General features: G+C 48.8%; 1 protein-coding gene and 1 non-coding gene across 2 annotated transcripts; both read right to left on the bottom strand.

The window, feature by feature from the left end:
* Window positions 1–50: 50 nt before the first annotated feature.
* Window positions 51–11965, bottom strand: DKC1 (dyskerin pseudouridine synthase 1). The gene is made up of 15 exons (XM_027533048.1): window positions 11850–11965; window positions 11153–11220; window positions 10610–10696; window positions 9140–9231; window positions 8757–8941; window positions 8058–8122; window positions 7657–7783; window positions 6731–6861; window positions 6172–6315; window positions 4754–4874; window positions 3489–3607; window positions 2797–2900; window positions 1983–2061; window positions 1219–1338; window positions 51–906 (listed from the first exon to the last, which is right to left on the bottom strand). The coding sequence occupies exons 1-15, from the start codon at window positions 11863–11865 to the stop codon at window positions 844–846; spliced, it is 1521 nt and encodes a 506-aa protein (XP_027388849.1). The 5' UTR covers window positions 11866–11965; the 3' UTR covers window positions 51–843.
* Window positions 6494–6625, bottom strand: LOC113888280. The gene has a single exon (XR_003509916.1). It is a non-coding gene; the product is annotated as a small nucleolar RNA SNORA36 family (small nucleolar RNA).
* Window positions 11966–19392: the final 7427 nt, after the last annotated feature.

Raw genomic sequence — 19392 nt, 5'->3', positions numbered from 1 at the left:
TGTTGTTCTGCTAACTTGTAGATCAACAATTAAGAAAAATCCAACAGGAATACTTAAAAAACTTCAGAAGGAAATTTAATCAAGTAAAAATTACAACCTTCTCCCAGCAGGGAAAGGAACGGAGGAGTAAAACAAAGCCTGGAGGAATGGTTTTTTTTGGGGGGTACTGAGCTCACAAACACAACTAGCCAGGTGGAGTCAGGCGCCTGAGGTTGTGTGTATATGTACAAACTGTGAAGTGTACACAAGGGAGGGCATGGAAAGAGCGCACAAGACAAGCGTGCCAGAGCCCTCAGCCAGGCCTCCACCTGGAAAGGAAATCCAGGTGACTGAGGGAACTCTTGACACGAGACTGCTGTCCTCAGCACGCTGGCAAAAAAGATTATTCCCTCAATAACATGATTCAGTTCTGGTTTTTGTTTTTTTTTTCACTTGCTCTAGACCATTTTGTGGAACTGCCTTTTTTTGTTTAGATACTTTTTAGACAAGGGAAGTGGAGAAGCCAACTGGGAGAGGCCCAGGATCATCAGCTGGCCCCAGGAAACAGCCGTGGGTGGGCACTGGGCAGCGCTGGGTCTGCAGGGGAGGTGCTGTGAGTCTCCTGGGCAGAGCAGCGGATGACGCCCAGTCTACCCCCTTCACCAGGGTCCTTACAACAGGACGAGATGGGGCGGCCGTGCCAGGGGGCCTCGGCAAGGGCTCTGTGAGCTGCTCCCACGTGCTGGCCTCTCCGCCCTTCTGGGGACCTCGGGTCCCCTCCCTCGAGGACCAACGGAGCTCCAGGTTCACAATAAGGCTTTGATGGCTCCTCCCACCTGGACGCTGTGCCACACGTGGCCGCCCCTACTCGGAGACCATTTCCGCTTTGATTTTCTTCTTCTTCTTCTTCTTGGTGCTGTCACTGTCCTGGGAGGAAAAGCAAGCATCTCGTAAGCACTGCCACTTTCCCAGTCCCACCCCGTTGGGGTCACTAGAAGGTGATGCTCATGACTCGGATGTCCTGGGTGACATCAATCTTGCGCATTGCAGTCCTGAGTTTTTCACCGATGCCTTTGCCTTCACGTACCCCAGCTCCGCAGCCTCCCAACCCACCACGCACGGAATCCTGAGCCGATGCTAGGAAACCTGGGCCCATCCCATCATCCCTCCCAGGCAGTGGGCAATGCCTTCCCCTCAGGGACCCATGGGGGCCCGGGTCCTGGGCCTGCCTGCACACACCCCAGCTCCTGGCTTCTCCGCAGCAGCTTTGGCCTTCTCCTTCTTTTTCTTTTTCTTTTCCTTCTTGACCACCTGCGGAGCCGCCGGGGATGTGTCCTCACTCTCGCTCTCTCGCTTCCGCTAAGGTGGAGACCACGGATGCACATTAGATCCGAGACCAACGTGGACAAGAACATTTTCAGTGAGTCACAAAAGGTGGGGAGCCAGCCTGCCAAGAGGATCCTGATGGGACCCGACAGGAAGTTTGCGAAAACCCCTGAAGGGGCCTGGTTTAGCAGGCATTCAGAGACTGTCATGCCTGAAGGCCAGGAAGCCGGGGGCACAGCCGGAGTGCCAGGGCAACACAGAAAGGCCGCCTCCTCCCTGGGGTGCTCCAGGGAGCCCTCAGAGGGGGCAGGTGGGTCAGGAACCCCACCTGCCAGGTTCCACGGCAGGCCCTTTTCAGGAAATTTGGTGCCACCCGCAGAAACAGACAAGCCACTGTGCCATCTGATGCCAGCGGCCCCCAGCCCTGAAGCCACCACGTGCACAGGTGTTTGCTGGCCTTCTGCCGAGTTCTGCCTGGCCTCGAGTATCCCGATCTCGATTCCAACATGCTCCTGCCACCCGTTGACCCCACTCTGTTCCACAGCTGTGGCCTGAGCTCAGCTGGCAGCCCAGGCCAGTCTAACCCCCAGGCCCACAGAACCCCCAACAGACACAACAGACCAGCAGCTGGTGCGGCTGGGTGGAGTGTTCCAAAGCCAGCACGGCACACCACTCACCTTTGGGGTTTTCACTACCTCAGCAACTACCAGCGTGGCTTTGACTGCTTTGGGTGGCACGTCTTTCTTGGCAGAATTGCTACGAGAGGAGCAGAAGCAAAGGGTAAGGGTCACGGACCTGCTGTCCTCAGAGGCCCGGCTGCACAAAGGCATATCCGGCCAGTCGAAAGCCACTGTAGAACACTGATGCTGGACAGAAGAGCTCACCACTGCCACTTGCAGCCTGACTCTGTCTAGAGTCCCACAAGCCAGGCTGGCAAGGGATAACCATTGGCTGTGTGGGGCCCAATGCCCTGACCTGCCTGGGGCAGCCAGGGTTCAGTGCCAGCCCCCAAGGCGAGTCCCAACAGCCCTTCCCTGAGCACATTTCCTCCATTACTGGCTCCGTACTCATTGGAAGGACTGATGTTGAAGCTGAAACTCCCAACAATCTGGCCACCTGATGTGAAGAGCTGACTCATTTGAAATGACCCTGATGCTGGGAAAGATTGAAGGTGGGAGGAGAAGGGGACAACAGAGGATGAGATGGTTGGATGGCATCACCAACTCAATGGACATGAGTTTCAGCAAGCTCCGGGAGTTGGTGATGGACAGGGAGGCCTGGCGTGCTGCAGTCCATGGGGCTGCAAAGAGTCAGACATGACTGAACAACTGGACTGAACCGAACTAAGTTGAGGTCCTCACCAGAGTGGACAGGAGGCGGCATCCAGCACTTGGGAGCTCCACGCCCTTCCCTCCTCCCCTGCCATCAAGGGACCCCGGCATTGAGGCAGGCCCCCTATCCACTGCGGGGCTGGCCAACAGCCACCCTCACCTGTAGTCGACATACTCTTGCATCCAGGTGGCAGGTGTGCTGTCGGTCGGCTTGCCGTGCTTATCCAAAAGGCCCTGCTTGATCATCAGCTTCTTCTGACTCGCCTAGAGGACCGACAGGGTGTCCAGGTTACAATAGTATCGATGCAAAGCAGATATCATAACCACACACACAGCAGAGCACTCGGAACTCACCCTCTCTTCCACGGGTGCAGACATGGGACTTTCAAAGGGCTTGCTGTATTCCTGGGAGCCTCTGCGGTCTCATTTGTACCACCTGCCATTCCAGTGGCCCCAGACGCTTCCCTCCCTGCTTCACCTCAGTATCTCACATCGTGTATTTCCACTGGAGTGGCTCAAGCAGAGATCCCTTGCCCCGATTCCCTGACCATGCCAAAGCCCTCATGGTGGACTCGAGGTGCCAGGGACCTTGTCACACCCCTTCGCAGGGCCCTCAACTATGCTGAAAGTCACCATCCCGTCCGTGGTGCAAGTGGACTGAGGTCCATCTACGATCCCCTTAGCCTAAAGATCCTCAGGTCCAAGTGAGGCACATTTCTAACCAGCACCGACTTCCCAGGGCCCGGCACAATGCCAGGACATGGCAGTGGAGACACACCAAGAGCTGCTCGAGTATTCAACAAAGCAAAACACAATGCTGTGCAGAGCACAGGCCCAGTCCCACTTACTTACTTTTGGCCCTAAACCCCATTTCCGAGGGTAAGTGTCTCTCTCCATGATAACTCTCTTGATCTTGGCTACAATGCCGTGGTCGCAGGTGGAGATCACTGCTGTGGTCATCAATGCAATTGCTGCAGGTGTTGGAAAGAGATAAAAGGAAAGACTTGATAACCAGTGAGGCCAAATGCCGCCGTTTTATACAAGTTTTACAAACTTCTTGAAAACTTGTAAGCTTGGACTTCCCTGGTGGTCCAGTGGTGAAGAATTCACCTTCCAATACACAGGACACAAGTTCGATTCCAAGTTGGGGAACTCAGATCCCACATGCCACAGGGCACCTACTCCGGGGTGCCATAAGCAGTGAGACCACGCACAACTAGAGAGAAGCCCACATAGCACAATGAAAGATCCTGTGTGCCACCACTAACACCCAACACAGCCAAACAGATAGATGATTTTTTAGAAAACAATCTCATTGTTGAAATAAAACTCTTAAGCTCTACTGCCTTGAGGTTTCCATTGCGGAGAGTTGCATATGGAGAAAATTCACCATCAGGGGAAGACAGCCTGTGAAATCATGTTCCACTTATCAAGTGCAAAAAAATACTGATACTGATCACACTCATCAAAACCTATGCTTTGGACGTCCTCAGAGGAGACTTCTTAAGTATTCAACTGGCCAAAAAGTTCACATTTTTCAGTTACATGTCTCAGAAAAATCCAAACCCATTTTTTGGCCAGGCCGATACATCCAAAGCTCTTTAATGTGCATTATTTACACCAGGAATAAAGTGTGTCATCAGGATCCCTTTCTAGCTGTGCACAATCAAGGTGGCCACAGAGTGGCTAGCAGCCAGAGGGGAAGGGCCACCTTGATAACGAATCCCAAAGACATACATGTCATGCTTGGAGCTCAGACGGGGACAATCCAACAGTAGCTAAAGTTGTGCAAGTTAGCGTTGCACAGAGAGGGAGCAGACTGAAGGCTCCACAGTTACCACCTTTATTCCCCATCTGTTGATGATTTCTTCTCTCACTGGAGAGCTAAACCACTGAGACAAGGCTCCTAACAGCAGCTGGCGGGACAAGAGGAAACCCCGCTGACCCCTTCTCACACATGCCTGTCCGAACTGGACCTTTGTGCTGTGACCACCCCACAGACCCCAAGGAACACAGGGATTTATTCGGTCACCCCGAGGGAGCCAGGCCTCGGGCACCCCCTCCAAGGGAGCCTGGCTGTGATGGTGCAGAGCGGACAAGGGCCGCTTGCCTCTTACCCATGCAGATTGCCTCCCCTTTGGTGGTGATGACCACGATCTCCTGATTGACCTCAATGCCGTCCTCGTAGCGCAGGACACCTGGGAGCATGATCTTTGCCCCGTAGCAGATGGCGTTCACCTGGCAGGATGGCAGCACCATGAGTGCCCCCGTCACAGGGCGGCCCCTGCCCTCTGCCCCACCCCACACTGGGCCAAAGTGGGTCAGGGGGACCAGTGAGCACCCCCTACCCGTCCCAGAGGCCCGACAGCATCCACAGCCTGCCATGCAGCTTGGATCACAGCTGCCACCCACCACAGATTGATTCAGAAATGTAACCAGGGCTGAAGTCGCTACTCCTGTCCAGAGTTTACCTGTTCTCTATGTCTCAGCATGAAGGGAAAACACCCTAATAGAGCTAGGTAATAACTACCTTCCCAGGTCATATTCCTAGGTAATAATTACATCCCCAAAGGAATGCACAAGCAACACTGCCAAGGCCTGCTGAACCAATGCTACACGTTTTGACATGTCCTTTACGGACCTAGAGATACATGTCAAGGCCAACTCTCCCTGAGTCTGCCCACACTTGAGGTGTTCAATCCACCCTGAGGGTCTTGTCTTCACTCGCCATATTTCTCCCCTCCCTTGAAATTCCCCCAGAAGCCACTAATTTGACCCTATCAAAAGGGAATCACATTCACGTTGTCTTGTGTACTTTTTTCTCTATCATTATAGGAGCAGATTGTGGTATGCCTCTTCAGTTTTTTGTCTTTTATTATAAACTCTAACATCTATACAGTCAAACATGTATATAGTTTAAGATCTGAGTATGAATGAACAAGCTCAAATTATTAAATATATAAATGATTACTTTCTATGAGATTATTTAGTATGCATACTAAGAAAAAAGGCTTGATAATCTCCGCGATATTTAGGTTTTATGGCCTCAAATTGGGATTTCAACAAAGCTTCTAATGGAGATTCCGAAAGGAGAACTAGCCAACTCTCTAATCTCAATCATTTATCCCCATCAAAACAACTTTTTCTAGCAATAGTTTAAAAAAAAAACCAAGGTGTCTTAGGCACATGCAAAACTACCAGTTTACGGGAAGAGCAAATTTAATGTACCACTAACAGTCTATTTCTTGAACCAAGTTACTTACTCTAAACATTTAATGGAATCAGGCCCAATATTAAACTTTAACTTTATATTTGGTTTTCACTTAATAAAGTTAATCATAAATACTTCCATTAACAAAAATAAATTAATCCAGTGTTCAATATACGAAACCAGAAAAAAAGAAAAGAAACCCCAAGGAAAATAGCGGTTGTAAGATCACAAAATCCTATTTTATTTCTTTAAATAGAATGAAATTTTCAGGCCATGGACCACATCTCCTCTCCTGAGCTCCCATTTTGTGCAAACAGAACTTACTGCACTATCTTTCATGACTAGCCGTTTATGAGACGTCAACAGCTTTTCCAAAGGGTAAACAACTCGCCGCAGGTAACTCTCATCCTTGTGGTTATCATACAGCCATTGGGCATCAAGCACATCATGCATCGTCACCATGTGGTCCTGGGAAGTAGCCACACATGAAAATTAATAAAGTGCCATTGTACTCCCAATAGAAAATGGACCTCACACTTCCAAACACTGAATCAGTTTTGTCTCGTCTGCTAGTCCAAACTCATTAGTCTTCGGTCTGTTTTCAGTCACCTCTGTAACTGGTGGTCTAGTAAACCTAAGCAGGCATATCTGGAGGCTAGGGAGTAAACGAATAGAGTAACAGTCTCCATCCACACACACCCCAGCCTGTGTTTTAATGTCCCAAAGTTTAATTAACAGAACAGGGAAGCTGCCCCGGACTGAACTCAACACTTTGGAAACTGCCTTATCTGAGATGGGAGGTAGGTAGAGTTCCACCAAGGGCTGGAAGATCTAAGTATCAGCCGGCTTTAAGAAAAAAAAAAAACTCCTACCTATGACATACCTTTTCACTCATGACTCCAGAACGAACCCTCCGGAGTTCCTGCATCTGACCACCAACTCCCAACAACAAACCAAGGTGAACACACAGCGTCCGAATATAAGTGCCAGCCTCACAACTCACCCAGAAGATTCCTAAAACACACGCACACACAAAAGTAGCACATATTTTCCTAAGTAAACACATGAAAGAAAGAAAAGAAAGTGAAGTCGCTCAGTTGTGCCCAACTCTGCGACCCCATGAACTGTAGCCCACCAGGCTCCTCCATCCATAGAATTTTCTAGGCAAGAGTACGAGAGTGGGTGGCCATTTCCTCCTCCAGAGGATCTTCCCGACCCAGGGATTGAACCTGTGTCTCCCATGTTGCAGGCAGAACACTTTACCGTCTGAGCCACCAGGGAATCCCTTAGGGAGAAAGGTATTGAGTATGATGTTTACTTTAAGTCTTTCTTTATGGATACCTGTATCAGGTTGAGGAATTATTCTTCTATGCTTAACTCACTGAATAGTTTTTATTATAAAAGGGTGGGCTTCTGTGGAGGCTCAGATGGTAAAGTGTCTGCCTGCAATGTGGGAGAGACCTGGGTTCGATCCCTGGCTCAGGAAGATCCCTTGGAGAAGGCAATGGCCACCCACTCCAGTACTCTTGCCTAGAAAATTCCATGGATGGAGGAGCCTGGTGGGCTACAGTCCACGGGGTCGCAAAGAGTTGGACACAACTGAGCGAATTCACTTTCTTTAAGTAAACACATGACCAGGTGAGAAACCCAGTTATTCTCTACCTGCAGCAGCGAAACTGGAGATGACACAGGCCACAACTACCCCATACGCTCAAGGCAGCTACTTTTACCAGACTCTGATTCTGGAAAATTCATTCGACACCAGAGTTCTCTGTGTCAGCTCGGCACCCCACAGGCCTGAGGACCCACCTAATCGTCTTTCAGGGTCATACTCAATCATTTTGCTCTCGTAGATGGTTCTGACTCGGAGTTGCCTTTTTACCGCAGCAATGAGTGGGGGTCGCTGGAATAAGGCACCTGTCAGGGTTTCTAGGGCCTGGGAAGAAACACAAACGAAATTGCTCTTACTGCATGGACTCTCAAAGACGATCAAAGGGCAGATTTGAGGAGTTTAAGGGCACAAGTGACACACAGAAGTTCTCTTGCAATCATTAAAAGGGCCTTTCAATTTTTGAACTCCACACGGGTGGCTCAGGACTGATCAGAAGCCTCCTCAGAAGGGACATGAGCAGAAGTATCTCTGCCATCTGCAGTCACCTGCCCAGGTTGGCCCAGTGGCTCAGGTGGGTTCCCTCCAATGACAGACTCACCCTGGAAAGCTGAGTCCCCCCTTCGATAGCATTGTGCAGCCGGACAATCCCCACATACTCTTTGCCTGTAAAATGACAAGAGTAGTCAGGTGTGGCCACCGAGTTTGCTGTTATTTCCTATATGCCTGTATCACTTGTAATCTTGTGCAGCCACGGAAAGCAGGAAAATTTCTATCAAATTTGCAGGAAGACAGATTTCAGGGTGCAGATGTAGGAAAGGAACAAAGACCCTAATGTCGTAGGTTCAATTCTCAACATGCTGAGAAGGACAAGAACACCTGTGGACAGTCTGCCTGGAGGGCACCTTGCAAGGCCAAGTAGAATTTTCCCTGATGACAACAAGGAAGCATTATTTTAGGCAGAAGCTGCAGGGTATTTCGAGGAGCCTGAAGTGACAGGCCTGCAGTCAGACTTGGACTCAGCTCTGCCTCAGGGCTAGAAGCAGATCCACTTGGCTCCACATGTTTATCAAAAGCACCCAGAACTCCCAACAAGGCAGCCTCATCAGGATCTGGCAGAAAACAGAAGGCACATACCAAGCCAGAGTATCCCTTGCTTCTGTTTTTTTTTTGTTTGTTTGTTTGTAAGATTTTACCAATGTAAGAAATCACTTCTGAAAATCACATGCAGAAGGGCAAGGAAACACAGAAAGCCTTCCCAGCTTCAAGTTGCCCCATCCTTCCTCCCACTCTGATTTACCTGCGCTCTGCTGTGATTTCACCAAGCGAGTGGCTCTTTCGATGCACACTATTAAACAACCAGTCACCTTGGGATCCAGGGTTCCACTGTGTCCCGTCTTCTCGACCCGAAGTATTCGCCGGATCCAGGCTACCACCTCATGGGAAGAGGGGTTGGAGGGCTTGTCAAGGTTAATAAAACCTGTCCTAGATTGGGAAAGAAATTACTGTATCATCAACTCTGGGCCTCGGATGAAAATTAAATTTGCAGAGTAAAAACCAAGTGTTGACCATGGGCACAGGTTATCATATATATCGAGGGCATGTCACACATCCTTGAATAACTGATGTGAAAGGGTCACTGTGCAAAGAAGTGTGAACAGTGCTTGCTCCCAACATACTTACCTGATGTAGTCCCCAATCTCCCTCTTCAGAGGATTTGAACCACAAGGAAGAGGTGTGTAATGTGTTGTCCTTACATTTAGCTTATCAAAATTCTAGAAAGCAATGATAAAACACAAAATAAGCAATAAATCATTAACACGTAGAAAATTAAGTCAGGACCACTACGAACCATGATAAGGCGACCCTTTGGGTTCCTGTTTTGGATCTTGCTCCTGTATTTCCATTATCTGCTGTGACAGACTGCTAAGCCCCACTACATGCTGGAGAAATTACCCAAGTAAGAAGACCTCCTGGGGTCCTACGAACAAATGTGGCTTCACTGCACAGGCTTATGCGTAAAATACAGACTAGTTTTGATTTTTTTCAGGGACCAAAGGTAGCCAGCTGGAGGATGACTGGCAACACCTGACCAGCTCACTCCTGCCTTTGACGCTCCCATTCCACTCCTTATATTTGCTTCTCCTCGCTCTTTCCAAGCTTCCACCACCAGTCTGAAAACGCTCCCTTCAGTGCAAGTTCATTAGCTTCATGTTGGTACTTCCCACAAGCAGCATGTTTCTCCCACCTTTAGATTTTACATTCCATGATGGTAGGACTGTTGCCAACATGATTTACTGGCAGGTAAAAATAAGAGAACCAGACGCTATCTAAATGGCAGACACACCTGGCCAAGCAGAAATTCAACTGCATTGAATTATATAAACAAATCTCATATTTAACCTCCTATTTAGTGGTTGATTCAAATTTTCTAGGCAAGAATACTGGAGTGGGTGGCCATTTCCTTCTCCAGGGGATCTTCCTGACCCAGGGATCAAACCCGGGTCTCCCACATAGCGGGCAGACACTTTACCGTCTGAGCCACCAGAGAATCCTGTCTTTCAGTAAACTTACCTCCTAATCTCATAGCTGGCACCCATTATGTCAGTATCGAAATTTTAACTCTATTCGTTACTGAACTACTTTATAAAAAACCCAACACAATAGTCAATAACTTCTAGAGTACATGATACATGCTGGGCACTTCGGCACGTTTCATGGATCACCTCCTGCAACCCTCAGTGGGCCTTCTGAAAGAGCAGGTATTATTTGCCAGGAGCCTCAGAGAGGTCAAGATTAGCCTAAGGTCACAACAGTGCCTGACCCAAAGGGGTCTAGCATCGAAACCTATGCTGTAAAGCATATATTACTCCACAAACCAGTAAATGTCTGTAAAGTGAAGCTAAGTACAGAAATTGAGAATTGTTTATAAAATTTGATAGCAGTCTCACATTGTTGCAAAATTTACCTGTATTCCACAAGTGTTGGGTACACTGGAAATTAAGGAAAAAAAAAAAAAACAACTCGGGTCTTCATCTCAACTACCTTGAGGAACACTGATTTAGGCAGCCTCACCTAGCCTTGCCTAAGTCCAGGATCCATTCTTAATCAACAGTGTAAAAGCCAGACGTTGAGGTGATGCAAAACACATACCTTTAGCAACAGAGGCCACTGAGACGTGTCCAACTGAGCCACTCTGGATTCAGGTTTGATGAGAAATTCTTCAGCATGTTGTATTTCCTTCCAGAGGACAGAAACACAACTTGTTAAGACTCCCCACTTGAATGTGAACCCTTCTATTACAACCACCAAGGTCTACACCTGTGCAATTAAAAACAAGGTGTCTATGCCTATTCACTGAGATCTCCATAAGAAAGAGAAGAAATAAACGAAGAATTGAGAAAAATAAGTGAAGTGGCACCAAGATGGGAATAGCCAATTTAAGAGAAAAGAGGGATAGTGGGTCTGATAAGAAAGACAATTTCAGGGAAAGCAGTCACTGTGGGCAACACCATTTAGCAAAGTGTGCCTGACAGCAGAGACCTAGGCTGGATGGAGCTTTATAGTTTCTATCTCACGACCGCAAACGATGACACCCCATTCCTTCAAAATCTTCAGAAACAGTTCTTTTCTGCAATCTGGCCTCTAAGAAACCTTTCTTTTGAGTCGGAGCAGAGTAAAAATATTCCTACTCACCGCCACAGCCTCCTCTGGTAATGATTTCCGCTCCTTTTTCTTCTTATGTTTCTTCGGCAAAATAAGGACTTAAAAAACACACACAAGAATTGGGAGTTTTCCCCGAAAATCAAGGCGATCGAGTTGAAAATAGAGGACGCGTCAGGGAAGCTGAAAAACGGCCATCTGGTATAGGCTCGTAGGGAAAGCGAGGGGGGTCAGGCCAGTGCCCGGAGCGGCCGGGCGGGCTCGCGATAGCAGGCGCACGTGTCCCCCTCCAGCCCGGTTCACCACGTGGCCGCGCGGGGCTGAAAGGCCCTCAGCCCGCAAGTTCCGTCAGGGACCGTCCGACGGTCCTCGAGGGCTTGGGGCCCCTAGAACTTTTTCGCTTAGGAGCTCCGCGCCCGCCCGAGCCCCTCGGCCCCTTCTCTTTCCTTCCTTGTGCGGCGCTGACCACGGCGGCAGAACGGGGGAGCGCGACCCAGGCCCAGTCGGCGGGAGGCCTGGGCCTCATGGCGTCACGTCACCGCGGGGGCCTCTCAATCTCTCGCCCTCACCCCGTGGAGCCAAGGCCAAGCGACAAGGTCGGCGGGAGGCGCGGCGGCTGGAGCCAGCGGACAGTTCTGGTCTCGATGTCCGCCACCCCCCACCCCCGGCTCCCCCCGTCGGAGGTCGCGACCCGGGCCCGGCCGGCCAACCACCGGAGAACCGCCCTCACCTTCCGCGTCCGCCATGTTGCCCCGCTGAGCTCGCGAGCCGCGTGGGCCACCGCCGCCGAGGAAGCGCCTGCAGGGTCCCGCCGCCGTCAAGCTGCGCCGCTAGGCCCCGCCCACCTGTGCGCCGCCCCGTGCGTGTCGTGCAGAGGGGCGGGGCGAAGCGGCGCGGAGCCCCCAGCGCGCGCTTGCCGGCCGCACCATCTCATTGGCGGCCGCGGCGGCCCGCGCTGGTACCGCCGCGCGAGCGCCTAGGGCTTCGCCCCGCCTTCAGCGGCCCGGCCGGGGAGCGCCTGCGCAGCCCACCTGGGCGGGGCTTAGCTGTGGGCGTGGCCGGGCGAAGGTCTAGTCTTTTTTACAGGTTTTTTTTTTTATGTGAAACTTGGGCCCACCAGTCCATTCTAAAGGAGATCAGCCCTGGCTGTTCTTTGGAAGGAATGATGATAAAGCTGAAACTCCAGTACTTTGGCCACCTCATGCGAAGAGTTGACTCATTGGAAAAGACTCTGATGCTGGGAGGGACTGGGGACAGGAGGAGAAGGGGACGACAGAGGATAAGATGGCTGGATGGCATCACCCACTCGATGGACGTGAGTCTGAGTGAACTCCGGGAGTTGTTGATGGACAGGGAGGCCTGGCTGCTGTGATTCATGGGGTCGCAAAGAGTCGGACACGACTGAGCGACTGAACTGAACTGAACTGGGCACCTGGTCACGTGTCTCAACTTTCCTAGCTTCCCCACCCCCCGACCCTTCAAGGTGGCTGTCGGATCGGTCCTGATGCCGAAATGAAGACAGACGTCGAGGCACATAGAGCTTTGCAGCTTCTAATTTCCATCCTGCTAGAGCGGCACTGCCCAATAGAAACAGAGTGCGAGTCCCTTGTGGAATTTTAAATTTTCCAACATCCACTTGAAAAAAAAAAAATAGACGGTTACATCGGTTTCAGTAACAGACTGTATTTAACACAACGATCGGCAATATTATTGTTTTAGCATATAAGCAATGCACAATATTATGAATGACATATTTTGGTATTTTTTTGTTTGGTTGGTTTTTTTTCTGTACCAAGTCTTCTGGTGATGCTTTCCGGTCACAGCGCAGCTGGATTGCAGCTCCACTGCGGGTCTCCTTGAGCTTCCCTTGGGGCTCAGCTGGTAAAGAATCCGCCTGCAATGCAGGATACCTTAGTTCGATCACTGGGTGGGGAAGATCCCCTGAAGAAGGGAAAAGCTACCCACTCCAGTATTCTGGCCTGGAGAATTCCATGAGGTCGTAAAGAATCGGACACGACTGAGCGACTGAACTGAATTGGGCTCCAGGTGAAGTGATCAATACTCACAGGTCGGTCGCGGTGGCGGTACTAGATCGCCAAGCAACTAGCGGCTCCAGGTTCCAGCTCTTTTCCCTCTTCCTTTCATCCACTTCTCTTCTCGCTCTCAAGTGGGGATTCTTACACCTAGCCCCCATAGACTTGATTGATCTGGAGTTATTTCTTTATTGCTGTTGTCAGTGGAATTTTTACCATCATCTTTTCTAACAAGCTACTACTGACAGAAGAAGACAACTATGGCTCTTCTTCCATTTCCTCCTGTGCCGTCCAAAGATTAGGAATTTTTCCATTTTATTTGTGGCTTAAAATATACACAGTGACAGATTTCCTCTTTTTGGTATCTAAAATCACTGTGGATGGTGACTGCAGCCATGAAATCAGAAGATGTTTGCTCCTTGGCAGGAAAACCATGACAAACCTAGACAGTGTTGAAAAGCAGAGACGTTATTCTGTTGGCAAAGATCCATATAGTCCAGGCTATGGTCTTCCCAGTGGTCACATATGGTTGTGAGAGCTGGATGGTAAAGTGGAGTGCTGAAGAATTGATGCCTTCAAACTGTGGTGCTGGAGAAGACTTCTGAGGGTCCCTTGGACAGCAAGGAGATCAAACCAGTCAGTCTAAAGGGAAATCAGCTGCAGTCCATGGGGTCGCTAAGAGTCGGACACGACTGAGCGACTTCACTTTCACTTTTCACTTTCATGCATTGGAGAAGGAAATGGCAACCCACTCCAGTGTTCTTGCCTGGAGAATCCCAGGGACAGGGGAGCCTGGTGGGCTGCCGTCTATGGGGTCGCACAGAGTCGGACACGACTGAAGCAACTTAGCAGCAGCAGCAGCAGCAACCTTGAATACTCTTTGGAAGGACTGATGCTGAAGCTGAAACTCCAGTATTTTGGTCATCTGATGCAAACAGCTGACTCATTGGAAAAGTCCCTGGTGCTAGGAAAGATTGAGGGCAGAAGGAGAAGAGGGTGTCAGAGGATGAGATGGCTGGATGGCATAACCAATGCAATGGACATGAACTTGGGCAAACTTTGGGAGATGGTGAGGGACAGAGAGGCCTGGTGTGCTGTAGTCCATGGGGTTGCTGAGTCGGACACGACTGGGCTACTGAACAACAACTTCGCTGTTGCTCAGATGGTAAGGAATCTGCCTGCATTGTGGGAGACCTTGGTTCAATCCGTTGTTCAGGAAGATCCCCTGGAGGAGGAAATGGCAACCCACTCCAGTATTCTGGCCTGGAGAATTCCAAGGACAGAGGAGCCTGGTGGGCTACAGTCCATAGCGTTGCAAAGAGTTGGACATGACTGAGTGACTAACACTTTCATTTTTCTTTTTTTTTTTTTTAATTTATTTATTTTAATTAGAGGCTAATTACTTTACAATATTGTATTGGTTTTGCCACACATCAACATGAATCTGCCACGGGTGTACACTTTCATTTTTCATCAGTTCAGAACTGTTGCTCAGTCATGTCCGATTCTTTGCGACCCCATGAACTGCAGCACGCCAGGCCTCCCTGTCCATCACCAACTCTCGGAGTTTACCCAAACTCATGTCCATCGAGTTGGTGATGCCATCCAACCATCTCATCCTCTGTTCTCTCCTTCTCCTCCCACCTTCAATCTTTCCCAGCATCAGAGTCTTTTCAAATGAACCAGCTCTTCACTTCAGGTGGCCAAAGTATTGGAGTTTCAGCTTCAATATCAGTCCTTCCAATGAACACTTAGGATTGATCTCCTCCAGGATGGATTGGTTGGATTTTTCATCAGATCAGATCAAATCAGTCGCTCAGTCGTGTCCGACTCTTTGCAACCCCATGAATTGCAGCACGCCAGGCCTCCCTGTCCATCACCAACTCCCGGATTTTTCATATATGTGTGTGTGTGTGTGTGTGTGTGTGTGTGTGTGCGTGCACATATGTACACACATATATAATTGGTTTTTCCTCATTTAACTTTTATTCTATCTACAATTTATTTTGTTGTACTCCTTGGAAGAAAAGTTATGACCAACCTACATAGCATATTGGAAAGCAGAGGTATTACTTTGCCAACAGAGGTCCGTCTAGTCAAGGCTATGGTTTTTTCAGTGGTCATGTGTGGATGTGAGAGTTGGACTGTGAAGAAAGCTGAGCGCTGAAGAACTGATGCTTTTGAACTGTGGTGTTGGAGAAGACTCTTGAGAGTCCCTTGGACTGCAAGGAGATCCAACCAGTCCATTCTGAAGGAGATCAGCCCTGGGATTTCTTTGGAAGGAATGATGCTAAAGCTGAAGCTCCAGTACTTTGGCCACCTCATGCAGAGAGTTGACTCATTGGAAAAGACTCTGATGCTGGGAGGGATTGGGGGCAGAAGGAGAAGGGGACGACAGAGGATGAGATGGCTGGATGGCATCACTGACTCCATGGACGTGAGTCTGAGTGAACTCCAGGAGTTGGTGATGGACAGGGAGGCCTGGTGTGCTGTGATTCATGGGGTCGCAAAGAGTCGGACACGACTGAGCGACTGAACTAAACTGAACTGAAGGTAATCATAATAATACTCTAACTTAATGTTTTATACATAAGCCTTAAAGTTTTATACATAAGAATGTTTTATTCTCTGTAAGAGAATAAATATTCTTTACATGTTCTTAATGGTTCATACACACTTTGTATAAATACAAAGTCCACAGTGTCAACCAGCATTCCATTACACCCCCCCCATTATTTTATAATGCTTTATTGATACATATTTAGCTAAATTTCAGGAATTCACTAATGGTTCTCCAACACTCCTCATCTGATCTGTTAGCAAAGCCTGGCACCTTTGCTTTCAACAGATCCAGAACCTGATGGTTTTTCCCCACCCTTGATGCTGTCATTGGAGTTCATGCCATCCTTATCTCTCTCCTAGATTTCTTCCTCTGTAGTTCCTCCCTCTTTCTGCTTGTTTCAACTATACTGTCTTCTCAACACAGCCTCTGGAGACACCATGAAACTATAAGTCAGGCCATGTTGCTCCTTTGCTCCAATCCCTTCGATTGCGTCCCATCTCTAATGGGATGAAGATTGCCCCCCATAGGATACATCCTAACACCTGAACCCTATGAATATGAACTTATTTGAAAAAAGCGTGTTTGCAGAGGTCCTGCAGTGAAGCATCTGCGGATGAGGTCATCCTGGATGACTCAGGTGGGCCCCAAATCCAATGACAAGTGTCCTTCGAAGAGAAGAAAGGACACAGACAGAAGAGAAGACCGTGTAAACATAGAGGCGGAGACTGGAGTGATTTGAGACTTCAGCCTCTAAATCGGTAAGAGAATAAATGTTCTTTAAAGCCACCCAGTACAAATGAACCCATTTTCAAAACAGAAATAGTCACAGATGTCAAACATAAACAAGGGGATAAGGAGGGGGAGGAACGTATTGGGAGTTTGGGACTGACATATACACACTACTATATATAAAATATAAAATAGATAACTAATAATAGTTAACTAGGTAAATAAAAATATATAATATATAAAATAGATAACTAACAAGTACCTGTTGTATAGTATAGGGAATTCAATAGTCTGTAATGGCCTACATAGGAAAAGAATCTAAAAGAGAGTGGAGATATGTATATGTATAACTGAATTACTTCACTGTACAGCAGAAACCAACACACCATTGTAAAGCAACTCTACTCCAGTAGTCTTAGTCACTCAGTCATGTCTGACTCTTTGCAACCCCATAGACTGTAGCCCGCCGGGATTCTCTGTCCACTGGGATTCTCCAGGCAAGAGTACTGGAGTGGGTGGCCGTTTCCTTCTCTCCAATCAAAGTGAATTTTTTTAAAAAAATTAAAGATTAATTTATTAAAGAATAAAGCCACCCAGTTCAGAGTAATTTGTTACAGCAGCCCAAACCAATGGATAACCCATCTCTAAGAGTAAGAGTCAAAATGCTGATGACAGCTGTCAGTGTCTGCCATCACTTCCTCTTCTGAGCCCACTTGCTTCTGCTCACAACCAGACTCACCCCTCTGGCCACAGTGCCTCTAACTGTTAAGACTACTCCCCAGGCACATGCGCTCCTCTTGGGGCTCTGCCATCTGCTGTTCCCTCTGCCTTCAATGGACCTTTTTTTATTGTTTGTCTCTTCACCAGAATGTTCGCCTTATGAAGCCAGGAAAGTCTGGTCTATTTTGTCCACGGCTCTCCACGCAGCTCCTAGAAGATGCTTTGGAAGTATGTGTTGAATGAATCTGTGACTTCTGAACCCTTCAGTTCAGTTCAGTCTTTAAGTCGTGTCTGACTCTTTGCAACCCTATGGACTGCAGCACACCAGGCCTCCCTGTCCATCATCAACTCCCGGAGCTTGCTGAAACTCATGTCCATTGAGTCAGTGATGCCATCCAACCATCTCATCCTCTGTCGTCCCCTTCTCCTCCCACCTTCAATCTTTTCCAGCATCTTTTCAAATGAGTCAGCTCTTTGCATCAGGTGGCCAAACCCTAAACCTTGCCAGATCCCCCCTTACCAGCAGAAGTGGTTCCTCCTCCCCTGTCTGATAAGGCTGCTTCTACTTCTTTGGAGACCTTATAATGATATCACCTAGTCAGTTACCAAGCAAGGGGATGCCCGTTCTTATAACCTACTCCTCCCATCCCTTGTTGTCTCCAATCCCAAGATTTGAGGAGGACGATGTTGGAATGAGTTGTCATGTGCAACCCACTGCCTCGCCCCTCAACTAATGTCATCCCTTTGGGTAACATTCCTTTCAGCAAAACACTGAGACATACTTTGGTGAACATTCTGAAGAACTAGTCTCGGGAAGGAGGTGGGAGGTTTTGCCATGGAAACAGGCTTGGGCTCTCAGTGGGAGGTATGGAATCCCAGAGAAGCAGAGTGTAAGTGGTGGCACTAAATCCCATAGAAACAGGATAGGTAACACAACACACAGCAGGGCTGGAAGCTGGAACTAAGATGGTTCACCCCCAAGGATCTTTGGGGTGATTGATCATGCTGTCATGAGTAAGCCCTGGGAGTTGGTGATAGACAGGGAGGCCTGGCGTACTGCAGTTCATGGGGTTGAAAAGAGTCAGACATGACTGGGCGACTGAACTGAACTGATGAAAAATGAAAGTGTTAGTCACTCAGTCACGTCCAACTTTTTGCAACCCTATGGACTGTAGCCCACCAGGCTCCTCTGTCCTTGGAATTCTCCAGGCCAGAATACTGGAATGGGTTGCCATTTCCTTCTCCAGGGGATCTTCCGGACCAATGGATTGAACCCAAGTCTCCCACAGTGCAGGCAGATTCCTTACCATCTTAGCCACCAGGAAAGCCCATAGTTGTTGTTCAGCAGCTCAGTCGTGTCCATCTCTTCAACCCCGTGGACTGCAGCACCTACCTGTAATAGACCACTGCCGACCAAAATGCTCAGTCTGGTGAACAGCAGCCTGCCTTTAATCACCACCATGGAAAATCATGGCCTCTCACCAAATTTCCAGACCCAGTCAATTCACAGGCTCAGCTCTCAAACAAGGGTGAGGCCAAGTACACGGAATACTGCAAGTGTGTACTCTTAACCTGCCTCTGACTTACCCTTGGGACCATAGAGGCCACTGTGGTCCACTAGTCAGAGATGGAGTCTTAGTCTGGATCTCTCTACTTGTGGGCACCCAGTTCCTGAGTGCATAATTGGAAACCAACACAATTGGCAGCTGGAAGAATTCCAATGATGGAAAAATCATCCAAAGGAAGCCCCAGGCACTGTCCCATCAATTATCTGGCATGTTATCATAAAGAAGTCCCCGACTGAGTGGATCATCTCATTCTGCCCCAAACCATCATGCTGGCCTGCTCCATTAAAGACATCATGCCAAATGGACCAGATGCCCAGGAACTAACAAGTATTTCACCACCGAGTGAAAGATAAGCCCCATCAAAATCCAGGGGCCCAAAACTTTCACAAAGTCTCTGGGCACCAGTGGACTGAGACAGATTGACAGGGACAGTCCCTGCAAAGAGAAACAGAAGTTGCTGAACCTGGAACTCACTGTCATAAAGAAAGAACCCTGACAATTGCTGGGCCCTGGCTGGGAGTGGCACACCACACTAGGATGGTTTTACATCTTGGCCAAAAACCAGCTGGTGAAATTGATGTGGGTCTATTTCTGGGTTCTCTATTCCATTCCATTTATCTATATGTTTCTCCCTCTACTGATACTAGGAAGTGGCAACCC

This window comes from Bos indicus x Bos taurus, chromosome X (assembly GCF_003369695.1).
Source record: "Bos indicus x Bos taurus breed Angus x Brahman F1 hybrid chromosome X, Bos_hybrid_MaternalHap_v2.0, whole genome shotgun sequence".
Classification (NCBI taxonomy): Eukaryota; Metazoa; Chordata; class Mammalia; order Artiodactyla; family Bovidae; genus Bos; species Bos indicus x Bos taurus.
Note: the sequence above shows the minus strand (reverse complement) of the source record. Positions and strands in the feature narration are given on the sequence as shown.